The following is a 20,408-nucleotide window of genomic DNA, read 5'->3' on the forward strand; positions in this document are numbered from 1 at the left end:
TAAATTATACGATTTGAGGCTTATAATCTTCCAAAGCTCACAACATTTTGCAGCTCCGCTGCAAATATTATTGAAATTGTCATCCTTATTCAGACTGTGGATTAAAATTGCCCTGGTGTTCAAACATTCATCTCCAAGCCTATACGTGGTGGAATGACATCATCAGCAAAGAAAATGAAGAAATGAGTGCAAAGATATACTTGCATGCAATCTCTTTTTGATAAAAAGGTAATATGTTTTTAATCCATTTTCTCGATTCAGTTAATCTATTTTCTCATTTTATACCTACTAATTTTATGTTTATGATTCACAATAAGGATGGTTTATGTCGTAATTGTAAATAATTCTTCAGGTAAGATTCCCAGTTTGGAGAGATTGTCAATCAGTCATGCTAATGAATTGGTAAAGATTTGGGACGATCAGTCTCTTTGGATTCCTTCTGCAAATTAAATCGTGTGTTTTTAGTCTTTGTAAAAAGACTTGTAATGTTTTTCCATCAAACTGCTTGGGACACCAGAACTAAGACGTTGGAAGTACAAAATTGTGATTCTTGAAGAGATATTGAAGTGCTTGAGAAAAGGCTAGTGAGGTGAGGAAACTGTTGACGAGGAAACAGTACCTAGGTTTGTCTTCTCTAAGTTTGCCTGTGTCTCTCAAATGCTACCGAGTCTCAAAAGTTTATACCCAAAGTACATATTTCTGAATGGCCAGTTTAGAAGTGATGAGGTATATGGATGTGATAATGTGGAGATATTTGCTTCAGAATTTTTGAGCATCCAAGGGACTGATGGAGAAAGTCAACAACCACTGTTCTTGGTTTACAGGTATGAGCCCCAATACTCAAATAATCTGTCTATAACTCATGTAAAGGCTCCTACAATTTTCTAATTTCGCCTCTCTTTTTATTTATTTTATTTAATCTCTTAAAAGATTATGTCAAACATATTTATTATTAGCTATGCGTGAATTTTACTTGAAATATGTAGTATTATTCATAATTGAATAATTTTTCTACTGTAAAACTCTATCACGTATCATTATCGGTAAATAAGTCCCCTATGTCTCTAATCTCACCAATTTAGTGCTACCCGCCTATACTAATCAGCTCTTTTTTTTTTTTTTTTTTTTTTTTTTTTTTTTTTTTTTTTTTTTTTTTTTTTTTTTTTTGGTTTCAACAATTTCCCCTTTGTGATTGACTGCTTTCCCAGGATGCATTCCCTTGCTTGAAAGAGCTAGAGTTAAGTGAAATGTCCAGGTTGCTGCATCTATGGATAGGAGATTCTCAGCCCAGCAATGCCTTTAAAAATCTGAAGACTTTGAAAGTATCTGGATGTGGCATTTTAGAAAATTCATGGTCATCAACAGTGTCTTTCCAGAATTTGGAGACTTTGCAAGTTTCAAAGTGTGATGGACTGAGATACTTACTGACCCCCTTAAAAGCTAAAACTCTGGATCAACTTACAAGAATAAACGTATCTGATTGCAAAATGATGGAGGAAATTATAACACATTTGGGAGATGAAGTACTGCAGGATCCAATTGTTTTCAACAGACTGGATTGTTTGGAACTTCACTGTTTGTCCAGCCTTAAAAGCTTTTGTTGTGGGGATTATACTCTTGAATTCCCATCCTTGAAAAAAGTAATTGTCAAACAATGCTTGAAGATGGAGACTTTTTGTCATGAAGCTTTAAGCACACCAAAGCTACAAGAACTACGATTGACAGAAGGAGAGAATGAAGTTGAAGAATGTTGGGAGGGCAGCCTTAATTCCACTATACAACATTTGTTCAAAAACAATACGGTATGTATTGACTCACCAGAATACCTCATACATTTTTATTGTTTAATGAATTGAATTGGTTGACTTCATATTTCCTTTTATTTTCTTAATTCAATGAGCTATGCCTTATGATTACAGAATGCGCAGAGCTCCAAAGAAGATTGAGGTCATTTCTTCAAGTAGTTTGTGATATGCCACGATTCCATTTCCCCCAGGTGAAGAGAGACTTTATTTCTGCCATCTTAACTGATATCATCTTCACATTTGGTTGAAGGTGGAGCACCCTCTGTTTATGCATTTGTCCTGTTGTTTATTCTTTATTGGATTTGTATTATGTATTCCAATTTCTCCAAGTTGCCAAACATTTTTGGCAAACAAGAAGATACGATATGCAGTTTGTTAATTTCTGTTGATGGATTATTTGCAATTATATTAACTGAGCAAAAGCACTTGCTTACTCCACCTTAAAATACCATTTTGAGTACGTAATAAAAGGACAAAGAAGAGGGAATTCGAAGCTTTAGATTGAAAGACTATGTGTCCAATAAAGCTTGAAACAGAAATGAGATGTAACAATATGGATATGATATGATACAAAAGGCCTTATGATTGGGATACCAAATGTTTTCCATCTTTATTCTTCATTAAAGACTTATATCCTCTTAGAGACACCTCTCTTTAATTATCCTCCATTCAACATTCACCAAAACACTCAACCGTGAAATCAAGAAACACAAGCAAAAATGTAACAAAAAAGCTTCATGTAAAAACAGAGCAAGAACTTGTATCAACTTATTAAGATGGCAATTACACAAATCAAGTTGACGTACAATCTTGTATTCAACCCAAAATTCGAGGCTTCTCTTGCTCCATGATTAATATGTGAATGACTACATCTTGAGTCTAGAACAAAAATTATAATGAAAAAAATATAGAATTCCCAACTTAAAAAATGAGAGTTAGATTAGTCAAGGATACTTAACCATGAATAGAGTTTTATCTTGGATGTCCATGTTTCTCAGAAGTAGAACTTGAGGTCCATTTGTGATACCATTCGCTTTTTTCTGAGAAGTAGAAATTGAGGTCCATGTTTCCAAAGAGATAAGTTGGCATCAAGTATAAAGGGGATAGAAAAACAGAGAATTTGAAGCTTTATATGAAATATGAGAATGAAATTGTCTAACAAATTTGCCTGAATGTTACTACATAGACAACTGAAAAACATCTATACCAGGAAAGCACTATTGTTACTACAAATGATACTTGAAGATCAGAAGCCGTTAATCATCTACACACAAAAATATATAAGCCATCAGAGAAAAAATAGTATTATATTGACTCACAAAAATATTTTATGCATTTCTTTTGTGATTGATGTATTGAATTGCTTGAATGATTTTTCTTTCATTATCTGAATTCAATATGTTATGCTTTATAATTACAAAATGTGAAGAGTTTTAAGAAAGATTGAGGTAATTCTTCATGCACAAACAGGAATAATATATGCATCAATGAACTTATATTGTTTGAATCACTGAACACTAACAAATCCACTATCTAGTATTAAATTATAAGATATAAGGAAGAAGAAAAGGAGAAGAAGTATCCAAGAAGAACTCTAAAAGTTTCATCCAAACTTATATTAAAGAAATTAAGATAATATTACTAATTCAATATGAATAATACAATCGGTTAATGGAATACAAATGTTTGAATTCAAGAAATTAAGATAATGTTTGAAGTCAAGAACTCCATTTAATAAATATATGTATTCAATTCCTTTTAATGTATGAAGATCCAGTCCAAAATAAAACACATAACTACAAATAAAACCATCTCGGAGTTCAATATTTGCCAGAAATTCGGCCTAACATTATAGAAATGGGCTTCATAGAAATCCAGAAAATGAGTTGGGTTTTTAGCCCACTTACTGATCCATTTCATGTAGATCAAGACTTTAGCATTATGTTATCATCTAAAGTCCATTTTTTAACGTAGATTAAACTAAGTAAACATGCTTACCTCTTTTTTTATTATAAATTTTACAATGTAAGAGTAAACAAAGTTGTTTGCTACATGAGTTTTATATTGACAAATTTAGTTCCAGGCACCAGCTCCACCACTAGTGAAGACACCTATTGCTACACCACCACCACGAGTGAGCCCACCCAAAGCAACTCCACCACCACCAGTGAGCCCACCCAAGTCCACACCACCTCCACCAGTGAGCCAACCAAAGACCGCTCCACCTCCCCCAGTGAACCTACTAAAATCCACTCCAATACCACCAGTCAACCCACCAAAGACTACTCCACCAACACTGAGCCCACCACTGCCTCTAGTAAGGACAAAGAACAATAAAACTACGCTTACTCACAATCTTACTAACTATCTTAATATCCTGATAAATATAATGGCATAGTACGGGTACTATACGCATAGTACTCGTACTATGCGTTATAATTACACAGTAAGATGTTTAGTAAGATAGTGAGTAAACATAACATTACTCAGGATAGTAAAATGTTTAGTAAGATAGTGAGTAAGCATAACATTACTCGACAAAGAAAGGTAACAACATATGTATACAATAAAAATACTTGGGAACAGACTTAAAATTCTAAGGTCCGTTAGGAGTTTCATGGTAACAGTTGTAAGGGTAAACTATCTTAATGATTTTAAAGGATTTTTAGTAGCGGTTTTTAAAACATCTAACATATGCTTGGAAGTTTATTTTTCAACGGTTCTCATAGTTTTTTAAAATAATATATATATATATGCTCATAAAAATACCCAACTTCAACTAGCACTTCTGAGTTTTGTTTTTTCAATTGCAAGGTAAGGATTCTTTATTTATTTTCTACTTATTAATATTTTATAATTTCAAATGTGATAAAGTCTCTTTATCCTTCTTCGCCATTCTTTATAGTATCTGAAATGATTAAAAAATTGTAGCTCCATTTCTCTAAGAAAACATCTAGAAATGAATTTTAATAATTTTTTGTATGATTGTTTAAAATTATTTTATATTTAATATGATTGGAGACACATAAAATATGGTTAGATTTTTTTTGGATATAATTGGAATAGTTTTATAATAAATAGGATATTTATGAAATAAAATTTTAAAATCAACCAAAATATCCAGGTTTAGAGTGTTTTATAAACCCCTAAAAAATACATTAAAAGATTTTGAACCAACCAAAACCAATATATCAAAAAATCTGAAAAATAATAGTTGTAAAACACCTTAAAACCAATATAATTAAAAACCGATTATTTAATTGATCAAAAATAATTAAAACCAATATAATTAAAAACCGATTATTTAATTGATCAAAAATAATGAAAAAAAAAAAAAAACACTCAAACAGACCCTAACAATTTTTAGTTGCCTCCCACTATGTGGAGAGAGGTGCAAATTACATTCCAGGAAGAATCTCTGTGTTAGCTGAAAGCGAAGATGAATAAAAATGGAGGTAGCGAAGATAAAAAGCGAGCAGTTTTGCCATGGATGCGAAGGCCAGTTGACGACTTGACGTCACTAACTTTGAAGAACGAACTCTTGAAGCCGTACCTTGTCTGGACCCAAGGTAGCCACATATATTTTTTTGGTTAATTTTATAATTTTGTAGCGTTTTAGAGTATGCATTCATGATTTGTATTCAATTAGGTTGAAGGTGGCTTTGCAGAAGATGAGTATCTCATCACTCTTCATAGTGCAACTTGCAGTTTGGCAAGAGACCATAGGGCCTGGTTGTTTTGAACGAGATCTCTGCATCAATTCACCGATTGGAAGTGGTAAAACTTTAGCTCATGCTTTGCTAATAGCGTAAATGTTATCGAATCGTGCTGTTAAATGTCTACGTGCTTTAGTGGTTTTGCCTACTCGTGATTCAGCCTGCAGGTAATTTTTCTCAGGACAGTATTGCTGTATCTGTATTGTCATATTACCCAAGTTTATAGAATAATACTATTTCAAACTCTATTGTTGTACTAAATGAATGGGAGAGTATAGGTAAAAGAAGTTTAGTCATTTAATGAGAATGAATAATGTTTTATGTTAGTTGTACTTGTCAATTAGAAAAACATCTAGACTACCATAATAAGGTAATGCATTTATTCCATCTATGAATTCTTTTTCAATCATCTGGCTTCACAATTTATGTGATTGGTAATTATTGAGCTGAAAAACTAGGTGTAATATATGTATTGGTTTGTGGTATTGCTAATGTAGTATCTCCATGGTATTATAGACTCTCCACTTGGGATGCATATTGTTACGAGGACTTTTTCCTCTTTTATGATTTACTTATATCTACTTGTATTGTTGTCTTGTGACATTGTACAAGTTTAACATTTGGTATTGATGCATGCCTGACATTGGAGCCATATCCTTATTTTGAAACTACATTTGGGTTTGTTATTGTATTTCTGATTCATGTCAAAGAAGTTTTTTGTGCAATTGCACCTGCGGTTGGTTTATCTGTTGGTTTGGCTGTGGGTAAATCTTCAATTGCTGATGAAATTTCAGATCTTGTTAAGAGGCCTTAGCTTGAGGCAGGAATCTGTTATGTCCCAGAAGATCATTTCCTAGACTTACAAAGTGCTGTAGATATATTGGTGACCACCCCAGGAAGACTTATGGACCACATCAATACAACTAAAGGATTTAAACTTGAGCATCTATGTTACCTTGTAAGATGCTGATCTTTTCTATCTACAACTTTTATATTGATATTTTTTTTTTTTATCTAATTGAAACTTAATAGAGATTTTCTGTTGGAGAGATTGATTACTCTTGGTTGATTCTAGCCTTGATATGTAGTACATAATTAATTCTTATTAAATGTTGAAGAGATTGATTACTCTTGGTTGTTGATTCTAGCCTTTATAAGTAGTACATAATAAACACTTATTAATCTTGTTAACTAACTTTCACCTGATAATGATTTGTGATGCATGTGTTCGTAAATCTGGTCCATCTATGTCTTTGCTAGTTTCTGAACAATGCTCGTAACACTTAATCGGCTAGCAACATAAAGTATGATTTACATTTATGAATCACGATTTATTTTAGGATTACATTTATCATCTTGAGAATCAAATTATTATTTGTACATGTGCTTGGTTGTAGTGAACTATCATAGTATACTTCATTTAAGTAATTCCTAATGCTGAATATGTATGCTATTTAGGTTGTTGATGAAAAAGATCGAATGCTTAGGGAGGCCTATCAAGCCTGGCTACCAACTGTACTTCAATTGACTTGCTCTAATTATGAAAGCCACTTTTGTGGTGGAAATACTTTTAATCATTCTACGTTTGGTTCCTTAAAAACCATTAAAAGATGGTAAGATCTATGTTTGTTTACTTCCTTTATAGTGTTGAAGCATTAGTTTATCTTGAAGATTAAACAAACTGAATTTATTTTATAGATAATCCGTATTTGTTGAATTTTTTAAATTACAATGCTTGATATATTCACACTTGTCCGGATATTGTTCCATATTTACTGCAGTGGTGTTGAGAGGGGATTTAAGGAAAAGCCTTACCCCAGGCTTGTGGAGATGGTTTTATCTGCTACATTAACGCAAGATCCAAGCAAAGCTTGCTCATCTTGATCTGCATCACCCTTTATTTTTGACAACTGGGCAAAGTTGTTATAAGCTGCCAGATAAATTAGAATCGTACAAACTGGTATGAAAAATCATAACTTTACTGCTGAAATTATGGGCTGTCTATGAGGAAAATTGTTTCTAATTACCTCTCCCCTCGTGGCTGGATGGCAAGCCCTTTAGCCACCGGGGTTAGCTATACCCAAGAGTCTTGTGTTCGAGTCGCGGGAGAGGCAATTACCGTGTTTACCAAAAAATAAATAAATAAATAAATAAATAATAATTTGTTTCTAATATCTGAGTTTTGGATTCTGTTTTTGTATAGGAAGTCAGGGCTTGAATTCATGTCCAAAAACTATGATTATTGAATTATGAAATATGACAGATATTCCATTAACTTGTTGGTTTAACAATTTTTACTAATTTCTTATTTTAGCAGTTTATACCATTATCACTAATGAAGCTTAGAAAATGTATATTCCTTCTGAAGTGTGATCCAAACTTGAAAGCTCATGGCAGGGTTCATAGTCTAAATAAATTTGAAAAATTTGCGATGCTGTCTCTATTTAAAGTTATGTGCTAGCCTGTTAATCTCTTAAATGATCTTTGTTGCCCTTCACCTTCAGAATTTGTATAAAAACTTGGACGATCTAGAAGTTCAATATCTCTTCTTGAGTTCAACTAGGAGTTGAGTTTTCGTAAACAAATACCTGATTAAAAATATGTCCTAGGTTTCCTTGATATATGTTTAGCTCTTATGTTGATTGATACAATGGCCATAGTAATTAGTATTTCTTCTATCCAGAATATGATGTTGCATGAAGCTTTGTGACTATATAACAAAGGACAAGGCATTTCAAGCTTCTGAAATGTTGTCAAGAACAATTCAATCATAATGAATAGGATTAATATATTCTCCTGTTTTTGTATTTGGTCTTACACCTCTGTGTTCATGTGTCTAGATTTTTATTTTTTGTAGATTTGCGAGTCAAAGCTGAAGCCCTTGTATTTGGTTGGTCTTTTGCAAAGTTTAGAAGGGGAGAAGTGCATTGTCTTCACTTGGAGTCAACTCATCGGCTATGCACCTTACTGAACTTTTTTGGTGATCTGAAAGTAAAGATCAGAGAGTATTTAGGTCTTCAACACCAATCTGTAAGAAGGTAATCTCTGGATGAATTTCTCATTATTCATAAGACTTGTGTTAAACATGAGCGCTACATGAAGATTGTGTGGTTTTGCTGTGTAAATTAGGACGGTCTAGGATAAACAGAATTACGTTTTATAGTTTTTCAAAATTCTCTATGTTTCACTTTTTGTTAAAGATTAGGGAAAAGAGTTTGAGAAGGAGTGTGCTCATTTGGTCGAATCGTGATCAATGCAAATTATTTAGTCAGTTTTGGTTGAAACAGATCTTAGCATGAAGAGACTAACATTTGCATTCAATTAGAAATAATTAATAATGGGGGTGATTGCAAAATAGAGAATTTTTTTTTTTTTTTTAATTAAAAAAAAGGAATTAGAAAGGATACAAGTGTATAACATGGCAGAAAGAGGACACTTATATCCAACTTTAATTTAAATTTAGTGAAATGTGAGTCAATCATGCAAAATGTATGGAATTAGTTTATGATGTACAGGTAACATAGTCTGGAAACTTCTATTTGTACCACAGAGAGGTAACCAAAAAAAAAAAAAAAATTATTAACACAATAATGTATGAACTCATTAGTTACCTTGGCCTTGCATTTCATTTTCACTTCTGCTTGCCCTGTTCAAAATCTTCTTCTTCCTCCTTTGAACACAAGGACCTTAGCAAACTCCTCAATCTGAAGAAACTGAAGGTGGTTTTGCACAGGAGCGCCTTTCACTTTTTTTTCCTGATATAGCATAAATTTTATTTTGATTTTTAAGGAATTGCTATTGTGTGCACTTTAGTTTTATTATAACTAATTGAACCTGTGTTATCGAGATTTTGGTTTATATCAAATGAACATGGTGGGTTGATTTGTTTGTGAGAAATCAATTCATATTTTCATGTAGGGCTATGTATTGCTATTATTATGCCATAAGCTGAGGAATTGCTAGTACTAATGGGTAGACCTGGCAAAACGGGTGGGTGAGCCGGGTACGGGCCGGGTAAAACGGGTACGGGTAAAACGGGTACGGGTCCAAAACGGGTAGATCTATACGGGTCCAATATTTTGGACCCGTGCCCTACCCTATACGGGTACGGGTGGACCCGCGGGTGGACCGTTTTTTCTCTCTCCAGCTTTCGGTTTTGACAGTTTCACCCCTAACAGTTTTCAATTATGACAATTACACCCCCAAAAATGACTGCAGTTTTAATTTTTTACATTACACCCCCTAAATAACTACTCTAAATTCAATTCAATTAAGAATATAAACAAATATGAACCAAAAAAAAACAATAACACATAAACAAACAATAACATATAATACAAAACTACAAATACCAACCAAAACAAACAAATACAAAATCACTAATACACAATTACATTAAACAAACCAAATAAGTCAATAAACTATAAATACCAATTAAAATAAACAAATACATAATCCAATATTCAACAAAAAAATTCTTAAGACAGCAAATGTTCATTCCACAGTGGGCGTGATAGAGTCTCTTGATTCCACGGTCTCGAGACAGTCAATGGCACATCAAGATCATCATCCGAATCATCTTTCACCTCATTATCTACAAAACAATGATCAACTACAAATATTAAAAAAGTATAATAAAATATACGAATATTATGTTAACATGTTACCTTCAAACTCATATCCATTAGCCAAGTTCGAGTGCATATCAAAGATTCTGCATTTTTTGGTCGAAGTGGAGCTTCGATATTTGTTGAGCACTTTACTACCAATACTAAAAGCGGACTTGAGGCAACGGATGTTATTGGTATGCCATGATATCACGAGCCATCATGGTAAGTACCGGATAACGATCACGATTATTTTCCAATGATGAGGATATCCAAATTCTGATATTTGACGCGATCAAACTCATCTCTTCCAATAAAGATCTAACTCGGATTTCTTAGTGGAAATGAAAACACTCTCATAGCTGTCAAAATCCTACATCATTTAAACAGTTAACTTCAAAAGTTAAAATTAAACAATAAACAATACTTATTTATCAAAGAAATAAAAATAAAAAGTATAGTGACTTACAAGAAGAATGATCTACACGCCTACTAGAAGTAGAAACTACTCGCAGGAGAAACAACTGAAGGTGAGGCAGGAACTTCTTTACAAATCTAGCCTCGTAAGCTTGAAAAAGCTTTTGCAAGTTATTCTTAACAGTCTCCAACTTCAGTACGGAGTATTTGAATCATAAACTTTGTTGAAAGCGTACTCCACAAACTGAAACTGAGACGTGGGTCAAGAATAGTTGCAATCGTCAACACAAAACTATAAGAATCCCAATATTTTGTAAATTTTGGATCATTTGTTTTGCCATGTTCTTAACAACTCATCCTCATCGTACTCTCTTCAATTAAACGCAATTGAATTCCCACACACATTTCAAGTACAAGTTTGCTGTAGGATATTTAGAACCTGAGAATAAAGTCGTAATATCATTAAATGGTTCCAAGAACTTGCATACCTCTCCCCCCTATCCATTCTTCATTTGATGGACAAAATATAATTAGGATTATGTTGACAAAGCCACAAACACGGGACGAAATATTAACGCTGTATCAAGCATTAAAAATGTCGAATTCCATCTAGTGGAAACATCCAATCTCAACCCCATTGAGCTTTTCACTCCCATTTGTACAGCAAGTTCTCCAAACTTGATTCTCCTAGCCTCAGTTGCTTTAATATATTTCACACTATCTCGAATCTTATTCAAAGCAACTAGCAACTCTTAACCCTTCTGAACAATAAGATTCAAGTATGTGCAGAACATCGCACATGGAAAAATTCACCTTTACATAACAAAGCATTCTGCCACAAAGCTGGTTCCTCAAGATATCCCATCCTATCATTACTACTTGCATTATCCAAAGTAATTGAGAAAATTTTCTTTTCAATACCCCACTCTTGCAAGAAATTCATGAATTTTCTGCCAAAACAACCCTGAGTGTGGAGGAGGAATATGACAAAAGTTCAATATTTATTCTGTAACTCCCAATCCTCATTATATAATGAGCTGTCAAAGAAATATATCCCTCAGTTGTACAGAAGTCCAAACATCAGAAGTTAGCATATTCTACTTGTCAGCCTCCCTAATTCAAGCTTAGTTTTTTCTTCATCCTTTCAAATATTTTAAGCAATCCGCCTTAGCGGTGTTCCTAGAATAATGCACAAGCTCATTACACACATATGAAAGACTCTCCTGTTCCTTGATTCTCCACATATGAATATGGATAGTTATGTTGAATAATTGATAAGGCCATATATCACGAAAAGTCTCTTGACTAATCTTTCTACTTTGCAATCTATGATTATGATCAATCAATAATTGCCCTACATCATGGTTGGCACGTTTTGGACAATTCTGTATATGACGTCATATTTTTAGTCCCATGTGTGGCACTACCATATGCAAGATTTACTGCATGCTTACACCTAGTCCTTTCAGTGTTATTCTCAACATATATCTCAAATAATTCCAAACTTTGATGTTTTACGTTTATTTCTAGAACTAGTTGTAGGAATACTAGAACTAGAAGGAGGTGGCATTACCCTAGAAGCATCGTCACTTGCTCTCACGTTAACCATATCTGTATTATAGTTTCTGAATCCGCCATGTCAATGCTTGAGACTACAAAAAAAAAAAAAAAAAAAATATATATATATATATATATATATATATAGGTCTCTCACACACACTCAAAGGATAATACAATAAAATAACAAAGGATAATACAATAAAATAAAGAAACAAACATCAAGAATTAGTGCTGATATCATATTCATTTAATCACTGTACTTATAAACCAATTTATCTTTTCATTTTTGTTTAATTATGGCTTGATTTCCGAATTTGCAGGAGAGGGAATGGTAGTTGAAAGTTGCCACCGAGTGGAATTGCCATTGCCACCATTTGTACCAAGGAGGGTCTAATAAGTTTTGTAGTAACCTACGTAATTGTTGCAATATGTATGTGAATCGTTATTAGAGACAAGTTTAATAAGTTGGGTGCTTTTCATTTTTCTGATTTTTAGCTGATTTTTCTGTCTTTATTGTATTACTTACTTAATGAATTGAAAAACGATTGGTAAAATTGCTTGAACGTTGCTTTTAATTATTTAGGAGTGTTTAATAAGATTTGTTAATGGGAGCTAACTATTTCTTGAAATTTAGAAGAAAATGGAATGTAAGAAACTTGAAATTTATGTTTTTATGATTTTTATAAACTTTTCTCGGCTATAGAAAGACAGCTGAATTATCTAATTTAATGTTGATTCTTTATGTATGTGTAATTTGTGTAGGTCCAGTGGCCACAACAGCAACCCCCCTTGGAAATGAAACCCCTTTCAAGGAATCAAAGGTGGATTATATGTATGTTAGCCTTTTCCTTTTTTCCAATTTTCCATATATATATCTTGCTTCAACTTTAATATATATTCTTATTTTTCTCATTTTTTATGGGAATTGAATTCTATTTTACTTTATCTAATTATTAGAATGTGTTTTGATAATTGATTTGTACTTGATGAATAATTATAAGTTAATTGAACTATACAAAATTTGTTTCATATTCCAAAGGATTTTAAGGCATATAGAATTAAAAAAAAAAAAAAAAAAACGAAGTTTAACGGGTATCCAAAAGATATTTAACAGCTTATTAAATAGTATCAGGACAAAAATGAATAATTTCATATAGCATGTTATCAAACAGATTTAAAATTAAAGAGGACGTCAATATAAAATATTTTGAATTGATAAAATTAAATTATGAAGAAAACATGGGTACATAACTAGTTTATATAATTAAAGATCAGCTCAACGACTGAACACATGTATTGTTATTTAGTTTTCATTGTTTCCCATCTGGCATGCACTCACTTGGCATATAGTGAACCCATTTTCATGGAAACTACTTCAATTTTATTATAAATTTCTTCTGCAACTTTTCCTTCTTGACATTTATCGGATTGAACAAAGTCAGCCCCATTTTGGCTTCATATTAAAGTTTAATCAGAAATTATTCAGTAAATCTACTTGCACTACAATGTCAAAACACTTGTTTAGCAAGATCAGGTCAGCTCAGAAACTGTATCAATTGTAACTGTAGCTTAAGCTTTAAGGTGTCAAATTTTATGCAAGAAGAAGACAATTAATTTCGAAGGGAATTTCCCAGACATTCAATTTGTCATTCAGTTTTATTCAGACTATGTTTGAGTGATAAAATGAACTTGAAATCCCAGATTTTTCACCATTATGAAACTAAGATAACTAAAAACCAGCACAACTAAACTAAGCCTAACACAACCCTTCTGCTGAAATGAGCAGAGCAAGAGTGAAATGAGCAGAGAAATGAGCAGAGCACTACAATTAAAGTTCATCTGCTCAAGAATTTCGCTCACTTTCGATTAGTGTCATTTTTTTTTTTTTCTGTTCATTTCAATCATCACAAACCCATAAAGAGACACATAAACAAGATCCATTGCTATTCTACTCTTTCCAATTCATTTCCATAACTTTCCTCACTTCTAAGTAACCAAACAACAAAATTTAAAACCAAGCACAAACTGAAACATAAAACATACCAAACCATAAGGTCCATCAAACTGTACCAAACCAAACATAAGCAACTATGAAAGAAACTCAAACAATTCTTCCTAAAAACTCTTCATTCGAATAAAAATTCATTCGGTTCCCAAAAATAAAATAAAATAAAATAATCAAAAATGATTTGTTTTTGAAGAAACCTGTTTTTGCGAACTTCGCTTCTGATCTCTCTCTGAGCGACTGAGCCTCTATTTCGTTACCGAAGTGACGAAGTGATGAATATTAATCGAGACTGAGAGGCGATGACTGTCACTGATGAGAGACGGATGAGTGATGACGAAGTGACGATGCGGCGCGGCGATCTGAGACTGAGAGTCGAGAGATCAGAGATGAGATGGATTCGTGATGACTGTGACTCCGTGAGAGGGAGGGCGTCAGGCGGGGAGGAGGGTGAGAGGGAGGCGTCGGCGTGAGAGCTAAGAGGGAGGCGTGCCGCGTCTGTGACTTTTACTTTTAGTTTAGTTTTAGGGATTCAATGACTCATTAGTCAAAAGAATCAAAAGTCAAAACAGGATAGAAGGTTTACGGGTGCCCGCGGGTGCCCACGGGTTCACCCGCATGACCCGTAATTTATTGGACCGGGTACGGGTACGGGTCAAACAAAAACGGGTTTAATTATTGAACCATACCCTATATTTTTACCCGGGTACGGACCGACCCGCGGGTCCATACCGTTTTGCCAGGTCTACTAATGGGTAAACAATAGTAACTTGTTTTAGGCATTGCTTTTATTTGAGACCTAAATCAAGCACATGTTGCTTTGTCCTGAATGCAGTTCTGAATCGTTGGTTTTCCTTTTCCTTTTCTTATTGTATTCTTTGTCCACAAGTTTTCATTACAAGATATTGAATTTGAAAAATGGGAACCACTGTACATTTATCTTCACAGTAGAAAACTTATGGATATAATGCTTAGTAAAATTGTAAATGGTTTTAAGAATTTGAACCTTTGATCGTACCAAAGGTCAACCACTCAACTAATCTTTGGGTTTTTTCCTTGCCATGTTTGGTTCTTTTTTCAAATACCAGTACGTGGTGATCAAATGAGAAAATGATCTCTAAACTTTCAAAGTATTTTTTATTTTGTAGAAAATATCTAATTACCGTCATACTGTTCTCTCACTTCATTTAAACGGAATTTGACCTTTAATGTGCCCTCTTTTGATGCTTTAAAACTTGTGTCCTTTTTAATTTAGTTTCTAGAAAGTGTCCCTACATGCAATCCCCCTTCAAAATATTTTAGTTGTCAAGTTATCATTATTTTCCCCATGTGCTTCACACGTCAAATATTGTTATTCTATTGTATTTTATGTGTCAAGGAAAATTTATTGGTTATGAAAAAATGATTTAAGTAAGAGATGTGGGCTTGAAATGACATTGTAACAGTATGCGTTACAGTACCTCTGTGCCTTATCCATAAAAATTTTGAAATTTGCAATAAATAATAATAATAAAAATAAAAATAACAATATAATATTGCCTCAGCTGTAAAATGATTATTTCACCAGCTGACTTAGCATGTAACAGGTCCCATTTGGTCTGCATGGCGATATTCAAGGATTTTTGCATATGAAAATGTTATTTACTAGCTTTGAAGCAATGCAAATTGTTATTCTCATTTTACTATTGAGAGGAATTGAACAGAAAAGTGGAACAAGATGAATAAAATGTTACTTAAATTATTAATACCTTACTCTTTTAATCTGTTCCTTCTGACTAGAATTTATCAGCCTTAACTCAACCCTTTTATCTTCTCTATTCCCTTTCCATTTCTTCTCATGTACCCTACCACTTAGAATGTAAAATATCTATAAAAAATGACTTTTGCTTGTTCTAATACCTCATGCTGACTCTTGTTTTAGAGGACTTTTGAATCTAATGGCTAAGGTATTATCCTTTTGTTCATGGAAGGGAAGGGAAAAAGTTTAGAGTTATTCTATGATGCATGACCCTTTCTTCACATTGATGCCTGTGATTGCTGATTCAAAGAGGTTATATGAATAATTTGATAATATTGTATTGTAATGTAAATGTAAATTTTTCATATTCCAGCAAGACTCTGAAGCAATTTCGTGAGGGGGAGACACAAGTGCTTGTTTCCTCTGATGCAATGACTCGAGGGATGGATGTTGAAGGGGTGAGAAATGTTATTAATTATGATATGCCTGCATACATCAAGACATATATTCATCGAGTTGGCCGGACCGCAAGAGCAGGCCGGACGGGGCGTTGCTTTACTTTGTTGCGTAAGTTTGAGGTATGCTGCCATCTTGACTTTTACCCCTTCTAATTATATATGTTGTCATGCTGCATGGATCAACAATAACATCCTTTTCTGTGTATTTAAGTTTATGTTAAACATGTATATTAACTGTGGATTTATAAGTTTGGTAGTTCTTACATCTGGGTAATCAAGATTGTTGGGTTATTGGATTTTAATCAGCTGCTTGTAAAATTTAGCCTAAGAATATGGTTCTTCATCACAACCAAGTCTGTCACTAAATGGGCTATACAATTGGTGTTTCTTTTAATTACTTTGAATGTTCCTGGACTGAGATTGATTGAACCAGGAAATTTAGTTGGTTGGTTCTCATCAACTTCTTGTAAAGCTTAGCCTAAGAAAACAGTTCTTCATTCCAACCAAAGTCGGTTCACTAAATGAGTTGTTTAATGTCAATATATCTTTTGAATTACCTTAAATGTTCTTTACCCAAGGCTAATCTATACCTGGAACTATTTCCGTAGAATCCAGACCTCAAGGACCCTTTGACCTGATCTGAACCTTTGCTAACTGTTGGAGTGATATCAAATGTATAAAAAATGATAAAATAGATTTGACAATTTTGATTGTTTGCTGTTGAATTTTAGAACCCTTAAAAATTTGTAGTCATAGATGGAGTGCAATTCTATCTGGTAGGGTTGTCAAGTCCAATTACTTATTTCAGTATAAAATTGCTTTCATTTGCCTTTCAAAAGGGGTTATGTGCAAATTCTGCTCATGGTTAACTCTTTTACATGTTTCAGCTAAAGCGTTTCAACAAGATGTTACAAAAAGCTGACAATAACTTGTGTACCGATCACTCTCTCCTGTCCAGTTCAATTGAGTCACTTCAGCCAATTTATATATCTGGTAATTTCTTGCCTATTATTTCTATGCATAATTAACACTTCACAGTTTCAAGCTTATTCTCTAGACCATTTGCCATATTTGTGTTGATTGTGTTATTTATTGTCTAAATAATTTGGACTGGGTAATCCACATTATTATTGTTGCCTTCCCAAACTTACATCTTTATTTGTTAGCCTATCAAGGGCAAAAGGTAGTGAGATTCTCCTTCTTGAAGGGTTGCTTGCATCTTGCAAGTCAATGGAGACTTTTAGCTTGGTTAATGGACCATGTCAAAATCAATTTATCTTTCTTCATGATCTGAATGTTTCAGCGCTGGAAAAGCTGAAAGAGACAGTTGAATCTGAAGCATCCAGGAAGCGTAAATTTGGGTTCAAGTTTTCTAAAATCAGAAAAGGCAAAAAAGCGCACGGTGCAAAGGTATAATTCTTTCAAGTTCTGACTAGTTAGAGAGTTTAAGGATGCCATGTAATCCCGAAAGATTTTTGATCTTGACTCTTGAGAATGGCCATTTAATTAAAATATGCCAGAAGCGGATCACTTGGTCATTTCTTTTAAGCATTGAGGTGACAACATTTTACTTGAGAAGATGATTTTCAGTTCTTTAGAGGCAGAATGTTGCCAATTGGTATCATTTTGTGCCACAAGAGATATGAGGTGTTGGTAATTTTGGGAAAAGTTATTAAACAAATTGTAGTTCTATAATTTTTTTTTTTTTTTAAAAATTAATTACTAATTTGTATAATATTGCAACTTAATGACAACTTTGTAAAGCCATGAAAATCAGTGAATTAGCCGAATATACAATGTTTTACTTTTTTGAGTTCATAATAATTTTCTTCTCAGTTATCTGAATAAACTATTTATCTCTTATCGGCAATATGTAGTTTCTATCATTTGATCTATGAAAAGGGAAGTGTTATTCAAAGGTATCTTAAGGGGAAAATTGGTTAAACTCAATAAGTGGCGAAAGAATAGCAATTTAATTTGTGCTGAATAAAGTTTAAGGGAAAATTTTCTAAACCTTCTGAGGTATACTCTAACCACTAAACCCCTGTTGTTGTGAAAATGAGCCCCCAAGTGAGGCCATAATCGTAGCCTTGTGAGGCCACAACAGTGGCCTCGAGCAAGGGCAAGGCTGCGATGGTGGCCTTATTGCAACTTGCAAGCTTAGTTAATAAATTCGCGTTTTATATGCGAATTCCTGTATAAAAGGTGAATTCACGTATTTTATTAGGGCTATCATATAATTTGCGAATTATATACCTTATCCGTATAATTTGCGAATTATATGCAAATTATTGTCGAATTTTTGCAGGAAAAAAAAAAATTAAATGTTAAGGCAAAACGATGTCGTTTTGGTGAGGTTTAACTAAAATTAAAGGAAATCTCTTTCTCCTCTTCCTCGGTTCTCTCTTCAACAGTCTTCATCTCTTCTTCAAATCTTCAACAATTCAACTCTCTTTTCTTCATCTCTTGACTCTTTGAGTCTTGATCTCTTCTTCTCTTCTCCAAGCTTTAAGTCCAAGACTTCAACTCTTCAAGCCTCAAGCTACACACTTCTTCTCTTCTCTTTTTAACTCTCTTTGAATCTTGTATGTTGGTGATTTGCTTGTGTTTGTGCTGGTGTGTGAATAGTAGTAATAGGGGCTGGTGGATTGATGGATTTGTTATGTTGGTGGATTGATAGGTTTGTTTAAAACATGTTTGATGAAATGCTTGTGAGAGTTATATTTGGTATCTATTTTAACATAATATTTCATTTAGTTTTGTTGTTTTGTGTTGTATGGGTCAAAATGAAAAGACTAAAGATCATCTGTGAAAGCAAAAGGTAAAGGCAAAACTGCAAAAGAAAAGCATGAATTCATAAAAATAATATTGTCGGGTTTGGATTTGGAATTGGCAGATACTTAAAGAAGAAGAAAAACACAACAAACCATCAGCTTGCAACCAACGCCAACTGCAAATTGTAAACTCATGTGCACTCTGTTATGTTTTTAGATTTCATAACACTATTATTATTTGACCTTTGAATGCACTGTCTAATTAAATTCAGAACATAAATGAAGTGGTTATAAAGGCCACTGGTCACGCACATGTCGAAAGCCTAAGAATTTGGTGGATCTCTATCAATCCTCTAAGGGAAATGAAGAGAAGAACAAAATGTCGAAACAAATTTTGCTGAAGACTCAAGACAAATGAAGATTACCTTGTATATTATATTTCTTCTTGTAGATCTATCTATTTACGTTTATTATATAACATAGACTTTCTCATAAAAGAACATGGACCAGCAAGATGAATTGTTTATTTTTAAAAAGAGAGGTGAAGATATGTGCCTAGCTGATAGTGCAACGACACACACAATCCTATGGAGCAAGAATTACTTCTCAAATTTGAAGATAATCAAGGCTAGAGTAAATATTATATGTAGACCTATCAATTTAATTGAAGGATCCGGAATGACCACTATACTGTTACCAACTGACGCCAAATTATGCATCCAAGATGCACAGTATTCAAATAGATCTAAAAGAAATCTTCTTAGCTATAAAGACATATGGTGCAACAAATACCATGGTGAAACTACAAATGAGAATAACAAAGAATTTCTCTACATCACATGCAATAACTCAAGCTAGAAAGGCATATTAGCAAAGTTCCTCGCTTTCTCATTTAGATTATACTACAATCATATGAGCAATTAAAGTTTACGCAATCATGAACAAGAAGACATTTGATCCGAAGATTTTAATGTTTTGGAATGACCGTCTTGGTCACCTAGGATCTACAATGATGCACAGGATCATTCAAAATTCACATAGACACTCATTGAAGAACAAGAAAATTCTATTGCTCAGTGAAACTACTTCTACTACTTGCTCACAAGGAAAACTTGTAATGAGACCATCTAAATATATAATTGGCCTTGAGTCACCATCATTTTTATAGAGAATTCAAGTAGACATATGTGGACTTATTCATTCATCTAGTGCACCATGTAGATACTTCATGGTTTTGATTAATGCGTCTACTTAATAGTCAGATGTTTGTTTACTATCTACTTTTAATGTTGTCTTCTCCAGATTAGTTGCACAAATTATCAAGTTAA

At 33.3% G+C, this 20,408-nt stretch overlaps 2 protein-coding genes and 1 pseudogene across 2 annotated transcripts; 2 read left to right on the forward strand and 1 right to left on the reverse strand.

Moving 5' to 3' along the window:
• The first annotated feature begins 730 nt into the window (after positions 1 to 730).
• Positions 731 to 2,236, forward strand: LOC116112569. Its single transcript, XM_031398697.1, has 3 exons — positions 731 to 823; positions 1,207 to 1,802; positions 1,920 to 2,236. Exons 2-3 carry the CDS (start codon positions 1,248 to 1,250, stop codon positions 1,944 to 1,946), a joined length of 582 nt encoding a protein of 193 aa, XP_031254557.1. The 5' UTR covers positions 731 to 823; positions 1,207 to 1,247; the 3' UTR covers positions 1,947 to 2,236.
• A 1,642-nt stretch (positions 2,237 to 3,878) lies between these two features.
• Positions 3,879 to 5,293, reverse strand: LOC116112532 (acanthoscurrin-1-like). The gene is made up of 2 exons (XM_031398661.1): positions 5,208 to 5,293; positions 3,879 to 4,119 (listed from the first exon to the last, which is right to left on the reverse strand). The coding sequence occupies exons 1-2, from the start codon at positions 5,291 to 5,293 to the stop codon at positions 3,879 to 3,881; spliced, it is 327 nt and encodes a 108-aa protein (XP_031254521.1).
• Positions 5,294 to 5,617: 324 nt separating this feature from the next.
• Positions 5,618 to 17,772, forward strand: LOC116112533 (annotated as a pseudogene).
• The last annotated feature ends 2,636 nt before the right edge of the window (positions 17,773 to 20,408 follow it).

The sequence above is a fragment of the Pistacia vera genome, unplaced genomic scaffold (genome assembly GCF_008641045.1).
Source record: "Pistacia vera cultivar Batoury unplaced genomic scaffold, PisVer_v2 Contig663, whole genome shotgun sequence".
Lineage (NCBI taxonomy): Eukaryota > Viridiplantae > Streptophyta > Magnoliopsida > Sapindales > Anacardiaceae > Pistacia > Pistacia vera.